General features: G+C 42.3%; 1 protein-coding gene across 1 annotated transcript in view; it reads right to left on the bottom strand.

The window, feature by feature from the left end:
- Window positions 1–12,273, bottom strand: part of rmdn3 (regulator of microtubule dynamics 3) — a 126,875-nt gene extending 114,602 nt beyond the window's left edge. Inside the window, exons 1-3 of the mRNA XM_028821642.2 lie at window positions 11,817–12,273; window positions 9,041–9,221; window positions 3,978–4,124 (exon numbers count right to left, since the gene is read on the bottom strand). Of these exons, the coding sequence (XP_028677475.1) occupies window positions 3,978–4,124; window positions 9,041–9,221; window positions 11,817–12,033 (545 nt within the window). The 5' untranslated portion in view covers window positions 12,034–12,273. The remainder of the gene's footprint in view (window positions 1–3,977; window positions 4,125–9,040; window positions 9,222–11,816) is intronic.
- Between the last annotated feature and the right edge of the window lie 3,731 nt (window positions 12,274–16,004).

The raw sequence follows: 16,004 nt of genomic DNA, 5'->3' as shown, positions 1-16,004 counted from the left end.
CGCAAACTTGTTTCTGTGTCTCTGGATGTGGGTAAGCAAGCATCTCTTCCACTTTGCTAAGTTGGGGGTGGAGCAAACCCCTGCCCATTGAATAACCTAGATAATGAGTCTCAGACATACCCAACCTATACTTCTTTGGGTTAGCCGTCAAGCCAGCCTGTCTCAAGCTATTAAGGACAGCCTGAAGTCGTTCTATATACGTATGCCAATCATTACTGAAAATCACAACATCATCAAGGTATGCCCCAAAATATTCAGAATGAGGACACAAGATCTGATCCATCATACGCTGGAAAGTTAGAGGAGCGCCATGGAGACCAAACGGAAGTCTAGTAAATTCGTAAAGACCATCAGGAGTTGCAAATGCTGTTTTCTCACAACTGCTAGCATCAAGAGGCCACTGCCAGTAACCTTTCATGAGATCCAACGTGGAGATATAGGACAACTGACCCAGTTTTTCCAACAGCTCGTCAACACGGGGCATTGGAGAAGCATCAAATTTAGAGACCTTATTCAAGCACCTGAAATTGATACAGAACCAAACCGAACTGTCTGGAATTGAGACTAATACGACCGGACTGCACCAGTCACTTTTACTTTCACAAATTACACCCAATGCCAGCATCTGTTTGACTTCTTCACGCACAATATTCCCTCGTGCTTCCGAGATCCGAAATGGGCGCATCTGCAGCTTAACACCAGGTTCAGTAGTGATTTTATTTTCTGCAAGGCAAGTCAAGCCCGGTAGGGCGGAAAAAACATCAGTATTCCGTTCAAAGTTAACAACTCTGTCTTTTGAGAGTCAGTCAAATTGTCACCAATGGCAACATCAGTCTGGGAGACAGTAATCAAGGAAGCGCAAAGCCCCTGTGGGTCACGCCACTCTTTCAAGAGATTAACATGTAAAATCTGGAAAGGTTTGCGGCGACTCAGTATTCTGACCTTGTAATTCACCGGCCCCATACGCTCATCAATAGTGGCAGGACCCTGCCATTTTGCTAGGAACTTGTGGTCAGATGGAATCAGAACTAAAACACTATCACTGGGGTTTGAATTCACGGACCTTACAGTGTCTATCATATAGCCTTTTCTGAGTTTCTTGTTCTCGTTGCTGATGTTCCACAGCGATAGAAGTTTAGAAATACTGACTTGCAATGAAATTACCCTATCTGCAAAGCTCAGCCCGTAAGCTTTTGTCCAGAGCCCTGTCCATTCCTCACAGACAAAATCCAAGACGCCTCGTGGACGCCTACCAAACAACAACTCGAGAGGACTCAAGCCAGTGGACGCTTGTGGCGATTCCTGCATTGCAAACATTAAGGAAAGGCAGGACAGAGTTCCAAGACGTCGAGTCATCACGAGCAACCAGCCGGATCATTTGTTTCAAAGTCTTGTTAAATCACTCAGTCAGTCCATTTGTCTGCGGATGGTAAACAGTCGTACTTAAAAATTCTTAATAGCAAGGTTGTCACATAATTGTTTCATCATGTGAAAAGTAAAAGACGTGCCCTGATCAGTTAAAATTTCACTAGGGATGCCAATATGAGTAAAAATCTCACACAGAGCTTTGGCAACATTAGAGGAATTGGCTTTTCTCAGAGCAGCCACTTCATGATAATCGCATTGCATAGTCAATCAACACAAGAATATATTGATACCCATTTTTATTCTTAGGAAAAGGGCCAACAATATCTAGTCCTACCCGTTGAAAAGGAATATCCAAAATAGGCATAGGAGAAAAGGGAGCCCGAGGAGGTTTACAAGCTGATACAATCCAGCAGTCAGGACACAAACTGCAGAATCATTCAACATCTTTGCCCCTATTCAGCCAATAAAAATCGCTTTGATAAACAATCTCTAGTCTGATCAGCCCCCAGGTGACCACCCAAGACGTGAGAATGGGCCAACTGCAAAAGAATGTCCCTATGTACTTTAGGTACAACTAACTGTTCAATAAATTCACCCATTAAATAATCTGAAATCACTCTAAAAAGGCAGCCTCCTTTCTCAAGAAAGTGTGGGGTTTTCAAGCCTCCGGTCACATGTTCCTGGTAGTAGGAGTCACTAGTGGAGCAAGCCTGTTTAAATGCATATTCTAATGAGCTATCAGCATGTTGCAAGTGCACAAAATCCGTCTGCTTGCTAGTGGTCGGTTTATGTTCCGTGGCATTTGCAAGTTGAAAAGTTGTAGATGGGCCAGCCAGCTGCTCTAGAAAAATCGGAGAAGTCACTCCCGGTCCAACTGGGGCTCGAGACCCTCTCCAACAGCCACCAGTTCCTCCCCTTCGCTCATGAAGGCAGAGGCCTTTAGGGCTTGTCTAAGAGCCTAGGTAATAGGGCATTTTTCCTGCCGATCAGCAAGGGCCATGAGTAGGACTCCAAAATAGCAGTCCAAACTTTAAACCCCACTCCTGGTACCACTTGTCACGTTTGGGTTACATAATTACACAGATTCATTCAGGGTTTTCAAAACACAAACTTGATTTGTAAACATAATAAAGCATAAAGCAGACGATGTCTGGGGGAGAAGTGAGACAAGGCAATAACCAAAAAGGACAGGTGCTGTACAGGCTTTAAAATATATGAAGCGCTGCACGAGAAGCATATCATGCGACACAGCAGCAGCCCAGCATCTAACGGAGCAAAGAGGAGGTAAACTGAATTGGTTCCCATTGTATCAGCGTTTAAGAGGGGGTTTCGGAGGAGTGACCGTGTCTTCTAGGGGTGCGTTCAGCCTACTCTTCACAATAGAGAGACTAGGAGGCTCTACCCCCTGCACGTTTTGATCGCGAACCTGTGCGGGCGCTATGCATCAGACACTTTGCGTCTCTATCGCTCTGGTATGTGGATTTCACTTTCACCAAACAACAAATATTTTAATTCTCGTGGATACGCCTCTTCATTGGGAAGAAACACTACTTTTCCCTGATGGCAACACGAATTAGACGATCTACAAGTCTCCAACTTAAACTTTAAAGCCAAACAATATCTACATACTTCTGTCATATCACCTATGTCCATATATTCGGTATCTTTTCGCTGTTCCGTTATTTCACCAAGTAACAGTTTCCGTTTGTTAGCGCTAATGCGATCTTTATCAGTTTTTTGAGACTTTCGAATTTTACTACTTTCATTATCTCTAACGGGCGGCACGATGGCGCAGTGGGTAGCGCTGCTGCCTCACAGTTGGGAGATCTGGGGACCTGGGTTCACTTCCCGGGTTCTCCCTGCGTGGAGTTTGCATGTTCTCCCCGTGTCTGCATGGGTTTCCTCCGGGCACTCCGGTTTCCTCCCACAGTCCAAAGACATGCTGGTTAGGTGGATTGGCAATACTAAATTGGCCCTAGTGTGTGCTTGGTGTGTGGGTATGTTTGTGTGTCCTGCGGTGGGTTGGCACCCTGCCCGGGATTGGTTCCTGTGTTGGCTGGGATTGGCTCCAGCAGACCCCTGTGACCCTGTGTTTGGATTCAGCGGGTTGGAAAATGGATGGATGGATTATCTCTAACCTGTTCTGCATGTGTATCACACCAACATTTTTGAACCTCTTTACAACGTTCTACTTTGTCTTTTATTTTCAACCCCACTTGGAACTGAGAGCGCAGCAACTGTGTCTGACAATAGCATTCACACGAATGAGAAGTGACTGGACCGTGGGCATGGTTGTAAATGTTTGAGAGGAGGCTTTGATCCACGGTCTCGAACAGGTTATTCTATGCTACCAGATTTCAAGGCAGAACTGTAATTTTGAAGGCCTGTGTAACCCTAAACTTTGCTCTAAGGGCAAACATCTTATAAACATTGTCTTTTTAGCTCCCCTGTTAGCGGTTATGTGTAAGCGCTATAGAGACATGAAATTATTCTGTCACCCTAACCTTCCAGAATGAGAAAATCAATATAAAATTTAGTAGGAATAACCTAACCTTCTTTAATTAAGCATCTGTGTGTTCAATTACATATTTTCCAGGTAGAAATCTTACCCTCCTTCACTCTCTCCATCATACATGCTATTTGTCCCCACACTAGCCGTGAAGTAAATCGAGCTGGAGCTCATGGAATCCGTGCGCTCTCTCATAACTAGATGTCTCCTTTTCCGTGCTGTCTTCTGGTTATTCTCTATGGTAGACCTATGACAAAACAATCCAAAAATTAAAATATTATAGGCCCTTTCCACATACAAAGCTAAAATGCTTTACATTTGTAAATGAATCTTAATGAGAACACCTGTTCTGTATAGAGTTACAAAGCAAAAAGGAATAAAGCAAACAACATAAAAATGGGTTCATCTCATTAAATCCTGGGAAAGCTTGATTTAGTTGAAAAAATGCAGGACACTCTAAACGAATGAACTAACCTTTTGTATAGAATAGCGAGTAAGGTTACTGAGCGTAATATTAAGTGCCACAGAAAAAAGCAAACTCATTTTAGGTCCCAATGTGAGCTGCAGTTTTTCTGTAGCAGTGCAAAAACAAATGTCAAGTGGGGTAATCATTTAATTAACACAAGAGGAAATCACAGACATACATACAAATACCAAGTTTTTTTTAGTGTGAGAAAATAAAGATAGGTGAATATAAATCAAGGGATATTGTGCTCAGACTATATAATGCACTAGTGAGACCACATCTGGAGTACTGTGTGCACTTCTGATCACCGTAGTATAAGAAAGTAACACAGCAGCACTTGAACCTGTGCAGAGCAGAGCAACCAAGTGCATCATGGGACTGAAGGACATGTCCTACTTTGACCATCTCGGAGAATTAAACCTGTTTAGTATCGAGCAGAAGACATCTTGTGGGGACCTCATCTGGGTATGTAAAATCCTCAAAGACATTAATAAAGTAAATCCAACAGAATTCTTTCAGTTTAAGGGTGAATCACATACTCAAGGACATTGGAGGAAATTAAGGGGAACGCATTTAAAACTGAAGCCATGAAGTTCTTCTTTACACAAAGAGTTGTGGGACTCTGAAACAAATTTCTGAGACATAAAATTGGAGCAGAAACCTCAACACCATCTAAGAAAAATCTGGACGAGATGTTGGGACAGCTTAGCTATTAACTAAACAAATGGACATGATGGACTGAAGGGTCTCCTCGTTTTGTCAAATTTTCATATGTTTCTATTCCTGTAATTTCGCTCTACTGTCTTCATCTTTAACATTAGTGATGTCTACTGAGAGACAAGTTTGTGAAAATCTGTAACAAACTACTAAGACATGGAGATGAAGCAGAAGACTAGAGTACATTTACGAAAGATCTGCAGGACCTAGTGGGACAGCTTAGCCATGAGCTAAACAAATGGGCAACAAATGGATTGAAGGGAAATTTGACAAATGAGAAGTAGCCAAAGATCTTAACAATGAACCACATACTCGAGGACACCAGTGGAAACTAAGGGGAAGAGCATTCAGGACTAAAGCCAGGAATCACTTCTTCACTCAGAGTTGTGGAAACCTTGAGAACCTTTAAGAAGAATCTGAATGAGACAGCTTAGCTAAGAGATAAACAAACGAGCAACAAATGGACTGAATGGTCTCCTTTGGTTTGTCAAATCTTATGTTCTTATGAAAATGGAAAAATGAATTATGAAAACAGGGAGAGTTGTTTGTAACGGGAAAGGATGTTACAGTTACACTTAGGGAATGCATAGCTTCAGTCTTGAGGAGCTGGAAACAGTAACCGTTACATTAGGTAAACCTCACTCACAGTACAATCTAGAAACCACTGCAGTTATTTAAGGAACATACAACAGTAAAAGTAAAATAAAAAAATGCAAAAATAGTTAAATCTGTGTAATGCTGTGTGTTTGTGCTTCTTAGTACAGTGGAACCTCGGTTTGCAAGCATAATTAGTTCCGGAAACGTTCTCGTAGTCCAAAGCACTCGTATATCAAAGTGAATTTCCCCATAAGAAATAATGGAAACTCAGATGATTTATTCCACAACCCAAAACTATTCATATAAAAATGATTAATACAAAATATAAAGTAAAAATACATAAAACAAATTAACCTGCACTTTACCTTTGAAAAGAATCATGGCTGGTGTGAGTGAGTTTCTAAACTCTTGTGGGATTGCACCCAACGGGACGACACACAGAAGAGCGTCCCAAAGCAATCGCAGTCTCCCAGTGCTGTAGCAGTTCGCCGTAAAACGGAATCTGAAAAGATCGTAGGCATGCTATAAGCGCCTGCCGTCGATGGGTGATACAAGGAACAAGGAACATTACAAATGCACAGGGCCCTGCCTGACTACTGTGTCTGTGTATAGCAGAGCGGCAGATCCCGCTACAATAAATAACCGCCCTGTTGCTGTTTCAAGCTGAAAAAAAGCTGGTGTTGCTAAAGTACTGAGACTCAGCTTTGTGTTTTGGGGTGCAAGATGGGGATCGCATGTCACAGCACACATGCGCATGCGAGCGCGCGCACACACACACACACACACAGTCACAATGCTAATGCTGCAGTAAACAGTATACGCTCGTACGGATGTTGACTATATGAGTGAGGCACACCGACTCAGACAGAGAATAGGAGACGATTGCCCACAATCCCGCAGCGAGAGAGAGAGACAGAAGAACCATCAGCTCAGTTGTGATCACATGACACTCAGCAGACAAAGCATATACATACTACTCGCACTTCAAGACCTCGCTCGTTTATCAAGTCAAAAATTTATTACAAATTTTTGCTCGTCTTGCAAAACACTCGTAAACCAAGTTACTCGCAAACCGAGGTTCCACTGTACTTCACTGATCCTTCCCGATATACCTAAGAAATATCTGTAAAATTACTAAAATACTCTTTCTAGGTTCAGCTGTACACAGTCTCTTATAATCTTAATACATAATTCGCCTGCCTCCTCACTCACTCACGTCCGTCCGAAGCCAAATGCGCAGTCGCCTTCTGCGCAGCTGCCTGAAAAACCTTACGAGACTGACATCCAACCCCAACATCGCGGCAGGCGGCAGATTTACGGCTGCAAAAATTCAAAGAGAAAGGCGACTTCGATTAAAGCTCTAGAGGCTTGAAAGGCGATTCCGACTACAGCTCGAGGCCTATTTACGCATTTTGATTCAATTACGCATTCATTCAATACACCTATATCAGGTTTGTGGTGCTTATACTTATTACTATTCCATATTGTACTGGAACATTCATCATTCGATATTATACTACAGTGGTGTGAAAAACTATTTGCCCCCTTCCTGATTTCTTATTCTTTTGCATGTTTGTCACACAAAATGTTTCTGATCATCAAACACATTTAACCATTAGTCAAATATAACACAAGTAAACACAAAATGCAGTTTGTAAATGGTGGTTTTTATTATTTAGGGAGAAAAAAAAATCCAAACCTACATGGCCCTGTGTGAAAAAGTAATTGCCCCCTGAACCTAATAACTGGTTGGGCCACCCTTAGCAGCAATAACTGCAATCAAGCGTTTGCGATAACTTGCAATGAGTCTTTTACAGCGCTCTGGAGGAATTTTGGCCCACTCATCTTTGCAAAATTGTTGTAATTCAGCTTTATTTGAGGGTTTTCTAGCATGAACCGCCTTTTTAAGGTCATGCCATAGCATCTCAATTGGATTCAGGTCAGGACTTTGACTAGGCCACTCCAAAGTCTTCATTTTGTTTTTCTTCAGCCATTCAGAGGTGGATTTGCTGGTGTGTTTTGGGTCATTGCCCTGTTGCAGCACCAAAGATCGCTTCAGCTTGAGTTGACGAACAGATGGCCGGACATTCTCCTTCAGGATTTTTTGGTAGACAGTAGAATTCATGGTTCCATCTATCACAGCAAGCCTTCCAGGTCCTGAAGCAGCAAAACAACCCCAGACCATCACACTACCACCACCATATTTTACTGTTGGTATGATGTTCTTTTTCTGAAATGCTGTGTTCCTTTTACGCCAGATGTAACGGGACATTTGCCTTCCAAAAAGTTCAACTTTTGACTCATCAGTCCACAAGGTATTTTTCCAAAAGTCTTGGCAATCATTGAGATGTTTCTTAGCAAAATTGAGACGAGCCCTAATGTTCTTTTTGCTTAACAGTGGTTTGCGTCTTGGAAATCTGCCATGCAGGCCGTTTTTGCCCAGTCTCTTTCTTATGGTGGAGTCGTGAACACTGACCTTAATTGAGGCAAGTGAGGCCTGCAGTTCTTTAGACGTTGTCCTGGGGTCTTTTGTGACCTCTCGGATGAGTCGTCTCTGCGCTCTTGGGGTAATTTTGGTCGGCCGGCCACTCCTGGGAAGGTTCACCACTGTTCCATGTTTTTGCCATTTGTGGATAATGGCTCTCACTGTGGTTCGCTGGAGTCCCAAAGCTTTAGAAATGGCTTTATAACCTTTACCAGACTGATAGATCTCAATTACTTCTGTTCTCATTTGTTCCTGAATTTCTTTGGATCTTGGCATGATGTCTAGCTTTTGAGGTGCTTTTGGTCTACTTCTCTGTGTCAGGCAGCTCCTATTTAAGTGATTTCTTGATTGAAACAGTTGTGGCAGTAATCAGGCCTGGGGGTGGCTACGGAAATTGAACTCAGGTGTGATACACCACAGTTAGGTTATTTTTTAACAAGGGGGCAATTACTTTTTCACACAGGGCCATGTAGGTTTGGATTTTTTTTCTCCCTAAATATTAAAAACCATCATTTAAAAACTGCATTTTGTGTTTACTTGTGTTATATTTGACTAATGGTTAAATGTGTTTGATGATCAGAAACATTTTGTGTGACAAACATGCAAAAGAATAAGAAATCAGGAAGGGGGCAAATAGTTTTTCACACCACTGTATATGCCTGGAAAATTCATCAACTAACAGTACAAGCCTGTACAGTAATGAGTAAAGCGGACTACAATCATTACAAAACAACTTCTTCGTTACTTATCATTTGTTCTTCATACACTGCTGACACAAACTTGTGCTCGTTTCATCTTACGTTGTCGAAACGGGCTCTTTGTCTAGTACTAAATAACTTCTAAGTTAAGCATTTTGTTTTCTCTAAACAGTACAAAAAAAAAAAAACGGTTCTTTTACCTCACTTCTTTGATGATCTGAGAGACAACTTCTTGGAGGTTCCTCCTTATGTCGGCTACTTCCTCCCGTAGTTCAGAAACGCACTGTAGGATCAGATCGAGGCGACACCACAGCTCCTCTTGCTCAGCTGGAGCCAACATTCGGCTGTCGACATCTCTAAGTTCATACCTCAACTGAGAGGCTGGAAAACAGAGCCACAAAAGTTCACTCTTTGAAATGCTGAAAAGGTTAACAATACTATTTAAAAAAAAAAAAAAAAAAAAGCAGAAGATCAATCATGTAGTCTGGCATTACCAGCTTCTGTGGCACCTAATGATGCTAAACTGATGGACAAGACTCAAGAAAAATGACACACAATAGGGAAAACCTGGTACTACCATCTAAACAACCTACGATTTTCTTGTTTTATTGTGTGCTTACTTGGCAAATACTTTTATCAAAGGAGACTTGCAGCACTTGAGATACGATTGGTTACATTTCTTTTTGTTTCTTTTCTAAATGAAGCACAAGCAATTGAAGCGATTTGGTCATCATCACACAGTGTCAGTAGCAGAGTCTGAACAAACAACTTCAGGGCCTGAAGTCAAAAGCCTTAACCACTTTGTCACACTACTTGCCAATAATCTTAGCACACAATAAAGGTCTTAAGTCCAGAACTTGAGCCATCACACCATGATACCTGCCTAATGAAGTATGAAAATAGTCAGTCAGTCAGTCAGTCATTCTCCGACCCGCTATATCCTAACGAAATAAAATATTCATTTACATACACTTTCAGCTATGTTAGGGAGCCAGGGATGATAAGCTCAAATGAAGAAATGACTTCGATAGATAGATACCTTTTGGGACAAATAAAGTAGCAGGTAGTATATTTGAGCGTTACAGTTTTGTAGTATAATTTAATCAGGACTGAGTTGGTGTCTACAATGAGCAAAAGGCGGAAAAGAAATGAGAAATTGTGTTCTGCTGAAAATATAAAAGGGCGGCACGGTGGCGCAGTGGGTAGCGCTGCTGCCTCGCAGTTGGGAGACCTGGGGACCCGGGTTCACTTCCCGGGTCCTCCCTGCGTGGAGTTTGCATGTTCTCCCCGTGTCTGCGTGGGTTTCCTCCGGGCGCTCCGGTTTCCTCCCACAGTCCAAAGACATGCAGGTTAGGTGGATTGGCGATTCTAAATTGGCCCTAGTGTGTGCTTGGTGTGTGGGTGTGTTTGTGTGTGTCCTGCGGTGGGTTGGCACCCTGCCCAGGATTGTTTCCTGCCTTGTGCCCTGTGTTGGCTGGGATTGGCTCCGGCAGACCCCCGTGACCCTGTGTTCGGATTCAACGGGTTGGAAAATGGATGGATGGATGGATGGATGAAAATATAAAAAGTTCCTTGCAAGGTGTAATCATTGGCAGGTACAACACTATCCATTGTTACTTACTGTTGAAGGTTCTATACGTAGTGAGGACTGGCCGATACACATTACATTCTCAAACAGGGAGGAAAAACTAATGCAGCCTGCAAGAAACCCACATTTGAGAAGAAAACAAGCCTGAGCATAAAGCCAACAAGACACAGGAATGGCTTCAACACAACAATGTGAATGTCCTACAGTGGACGAGTCAATCCAATTCAATCGAGTATCTGGGTACGGACTTGACAAAGACTGTCTCACGACATCTGACAGAGCTTGAGCACTATAGCAAAGACCAATGGGGAAAATGGCAGAGTTGATAGAGACCTGTGCACTCAGACTCAAGGCTGTTATGGCATGACATCCACTAGACACTGACTAGAAGGAGATGAATGCTTAATTCTGTTATTTTCTGTTTTATACTTGTAATTATCTAGGAGAAGTTAAGATTTGATCACACTGTTGTCGGAAGATATTGTAGCCTTTGGGAGAAAACAGCAGAAGCATTACAAGCCCCTCAGTATTAAAAGCACTAAGGTGGAGAGTATGGACGGTTTCAGATATTTCGGTGTCCACACCACAGAGACACTGACCTGGCCCAAGCACACTGACACCATGGTGAAAAACAATGTCATTAATACAGTATCTCAGACACCACCCAGTGAGTAAGGAACTTCTACACACCCACCATCAGAAGTATCTCGCCAGAAGGTGGTGTGGTGGGCTGATTGTATCACTGGGTGGGCACTCCCTAGCCTCAAATTACATAATATATATTAAACATAAACAAATATAGAACATTAAAATAAACATATATTATTACATAATTATATAACATTCATTATTATGCATAATTCGTAAATGACAAATAAAATACTATTTAATCTGAATTTGATTAATTTAGGCCACTTGGTCACCTTGACATTAAATAATCATTTTTGATTGATCAGTGTCAAATTCAACTGTACTCTATTCTCAAACCTGTCTAATGCAATTCAGGGGGCCTGACCTGATCCTGGCAACAGTGGGCACTGAGTGCCAGTCTACTGCACGGCTCACCCTGGGAGTTGAATCACAAACCTTGACATCCTTTCAGAAGGATCTGAATGAGATATTTGGACATCTTAACAAGCAAGCGACAGATGGATTGAAAGATCTTTTCTTATGTAACGGGGTTAACTTGGAAGAATCAATGAACCGGGCAGGCACATCTTTTTAAAGAAGTGGGACACACACATCTGCACACACTTAACCAGCAAGCCCTCGATGCTAAAGGAGTTAAACCCACCAACACGCAGGCAAACGTCACACAGACCACCGGTCACAGCATTCCAAAACATTATCGTATGTGCCACCGTGCTGGCATACTGAACTCCACTCACCTTGGCACGCAGGTGCCCCTCCATCCGTACCCGCGCTGGGCCCCGTGGTCTTGTCATTGACGACTCGGCGCCGAGGTGAAGGGCTGCTGCTTCTTGTCTGCTCACGTCCCGTCGTCCTTCTCCGTGAAGAGTATATGTAGTAAACGAGAAGACCCGCACCTGCCGCCGTAATGCCCACCGTTAAGCCGATGACGCTACTCAGCCTGTCGCTAGGCATTTTTTTGCCAACTGACCACCTCGGGCACACGTGCGTAGCAGCCCTCGGGTTTACGTTTTCCACCAACAGCAAGGTTCACGTCAGCAACACAGAAAGGTGAGTTTCAGAATGAGACAGCTTTACATATCAGGAGATTACACGAGCATACAGTCCTCACATATAGCAGACTCACCTGCCGCTTCCAAGTTATTCCTGCCAAAATTCTAAAGGAACCGCTATACGGACCGTCGCCTCAGTGACGTTGTGTCGCGCTTTGATGACATCACGAGCATGCGTCTGTCCGCCCAAGTCCACTATGCCAATGTTTCCCAACCTTGGTTCTGGGGGCACACTGTTGCTGCAGGTTTTTGTTACAACCAGCTTCTGTTTTCATTTGGACTCCTGGGCTAATTAAGTGATGTGTTATTTCCCAAGTTCTATAAAAAAATGTATATATTAAAATGTACCAAGCAGTTATATGGGAATAATGTATTTTTTTCTTTTTAACAATATTTTCATCTTGATTTTCATTCTACTTTTCTAAGTGTTCTAATTGTTTAATTAATCTATTATTTACTAATTAGTGGGTCTAATGCTAAAGTACTTGCAGCCTTTGATTATTTAGTGTTGTTTGCCTGGGTGTCTGCTCTGCTCGTTTTTAATTGTCATTAAGAGGATACAGCAAAGGGGAAAAACTGCACAGAGAAAGGGCAAAATATAATGTAATCAACAAAAGAGAGTTAAGCATTTAAATCTATAGCAAAAGCAGAAATATTTCTAAATGTCTTATAAATGTAAAAATCATGCTGCTGTGCTTTTCTGAATGTAGAATAAAAGAAAAATAATACCAGCTAATTAAATGAGATCAGTGCTGTCAGGTGTTGTCACTGATTAGGAATCTGGTTGGAACAAAACCTGCAGCCGGGGGGCGCACGGGACAGAGGTTGGGAGACCGCGGCTACTATTCCCCATAGTACGTGTTTGCTTTAAGTAAATAATATTATTAATAACACATGGAAATATAACATGACATATTAAAGGTATTATATTAAGGAGAATAGCAACATCATTTTTACACTTTTTTTTTTTTTTTTTTACAATATACTGCATTTTTCAAAAAGTCATTATTTTAAAATGTATTGCTACACATACACAAAACAACTGCATTAACGATTATTTTTGGAAAACATTTCTTCTATATTTATCAGCGTTAAACTTAGATAATACTACTTTGATTAAATATATTTTGAGAATAACTCTGTAAGATGAGTACCTGATCTGATTTGTTATGAAATGCGCATATAAAATCTTCCAGAAGTTACATCATCATCATTTATAGTCACATAATTAAATTGCAGGGTTGTTTAAATTAGATTAGACCATTTAACAGCAAGACAAGCATTATTAGAAGCTATTCATACAGATGTACAGGTTTGGTGGATTGGCTCCAGTGTGAATGGGTGGGTCGTGAGTGCGCCCTGAGATGGGCAGCTGTCCCGTCCAGGGATTCTTCCTGCCTTGCATCTGATGCTTGCTGGAATAGGCTCAGGATTCACCATGACCCTGTTCACGACAAAACAGATTTACAAGATGGAGGAGCATACACTTGCAAACTCACTTCACCCAAGTCAAAGTCATGAGAGAGCTGGAGTGTATCCCCCCCAGCAATGAGGGGTAGGAAGGAAACAAACTGAGGTGTGAGCACTGATCTAACACAAGGAGCGTGTGCACACACACACACACACACATTCACTCACTTACACGGAGTCCAGTGCCAATTAGCTTAGCCTATGTATCCTTGGACAATGGGGGTGGGGGGGCTGTTACTTTTTATACTGTTGGCACCAGAATGGGCTTTGTGAGAGGAGTGTGGCATCCTTTTTGGGCAGCTTTTAGGAACTATGGGGGAAAGAGAAGATACTGTTAGTGTCAGTGCCCTGCACTGAACTCGGGGTGGAACTGCCTGTCTCACCAAAGCCAGGCGTGCATGCATGACTATAAATGTACAGTACATATATATGTTGCATAGTTTACTGTCAAATAATCCAAAGAGTACGCGACACGTGTTTCGCCCTTATTTGGGCTCATCAGGCATACATACTCACTGCAGTAAGATGCTGCAGATGTTCTATCAGACAGTTGTGGCGAGTGCCCTCTTCTATGCAGTGGTGTGCTGGGGAGGCAGCATAAAGAAGAGGGACGCCTCACGCCTGGACAAACTGGTGAGGAAAGCAGGCTCTATTGTACGCACGGAGCTGGACAGTTTGACATCCATGGCAGAGTGACGGGTGCTGAGCAGGCTCTTGTCAATCATGGAGAATCCACTGCATCCACAAAACAGTATCATCTCCAGACAGAGGAGCAGCTTCAGCGACAGACTGCTGTCAATGTCCTGCTCCACTGACAGACTGAAGAGATTGTTCCTCCCGCACATGGTAAACATTAACATTATACAAAGTTATTGTCTGTTATATCTGCATTTTTATCACTCTTTAATTTAATATTGTTTTTTATCAATATGCTGCTGCTGGAGTATGTGAATTTTCCCTAGGGATTAACAAAGTATCTATCTATCTATCTATCTATCTAGTATGGCAGCCCAGTCAGGACACCCACAGTGGTGCTTGGGAGTTCGGGTCCTTGGGTGCTGATAGGGTGTTGCCAGGGAGGACCTCCTTTCTTTCTTTATGGCCTGGATGTGCTTGCCGGGAGACACAGCATAGCACTGGAAGCATTCCCAGGTCACACATCAATGTATCACAGTTGGGAGGCAGTGGGCAACAATCAAAGTTGAGGATGGAAGGAGGAAGAATTGTGTACTTTGGTGTATTGTGAATTGTATTTGGAATGGTGATTGTTGAAAATGTGCTAAGGATAAATAAATATCTGTTATTTTATCCTAAAAGTGTGTCAGGTATTCCTGTGTCTTGGGTTTGGGGCTTGGTGGCACCCCCTTGCGGTTACTATATCTATATATCTACATCCATCCATCCATCCATTTATATATATATATATATATATATATATATATATATATATATATATATATATATATATACTGTATATACAGTATATATATTTTACGTATTTATAGCTAGAGATTCACAAAGGGAGAAAACGAATCACATATCTTAAAATAGTTTTGTTATTCCTAAGCTTTCGACAACCTACCAGGCGTCATCATCAGAGGAGAAATGATTAGACATAAAGACTTTATGACCAACACCTTCAGAACCCCTAGACTACAAATGAAACTACATGTCCTCTCCATGACACACTAGTATGGAGGACTTTCAGGCAAATATATTATTCAGCAGAAGTGTGTGAAGAAACACGACTGGGGATCCTTCATACCAACAGCAATACATCTACACAATGCCTCATTGAGATGGGGACTGGTTCTGCTCTTTTATTTTTTGTCAATTTTTTTCTTCTTTTTTATAATTCTGTGTGTTTGAGAAGAATGCCGTGGCATAACGTAATATTCCATGAACTTCAATCTATCTATCTATCTATCTATCTATCTATCTATCTATGATCCCCAGCGGGCACTATAGTTCCCCAAACTCCCATCACAAAGGCCGAGACACAAGTTCCAAAGTGAACAACAAGGTTTTATAATGCGAAATCCTTACAAGGAAGCATTTCCCACACCACAACCACAACTCTCAGCAACACTGTTGTCTCTCCTCTGCTCCTCCAAGAAGCTTTGACTTCCTCCTCCCGACTCTGGTTCCCAGTACTGAGGCGGGTAGCTCCTTTATGCAAAACCCGAGAGCACTTTCGGTGTCCCAAAATTGTGGCTCAGGAGTACTTCCAGGTTAGGCTGCATCTAGACAAAGTAGCGTTCGCTAGTCCCTTGATTGCCACCTGGCAAAACCCGCGGAACCCAACAGGGCTGAGCCAACAAACTACAGTTCCCACTGTGCCCTTTGGGAATCCGTAGTGGAGCCTTAACCCTGGGAGGCTGCCATCTAGCCCCTCATTGGCAC

The sequence above is a fragment of the Erpetoichthys calabaricus genome, chromosome 16 (assembly GCF_900747795.2).
Source record: "Erpetoichthys calabaricus chromosome 16, fErpCal1.3, whole genome shotgun sequence".
Taxonomy (NCBI): Eukaryota; Metazoa; Chordata; class Cladistia; order Polypteriformes; family Polypteridae; genus Erpetoichthys; species Erpetoichthys calabaricus.
Note: the sequence above shows the minus strand (reverse complement) of the source record. Positions and strands in the feature narration are given on the sequence as shown.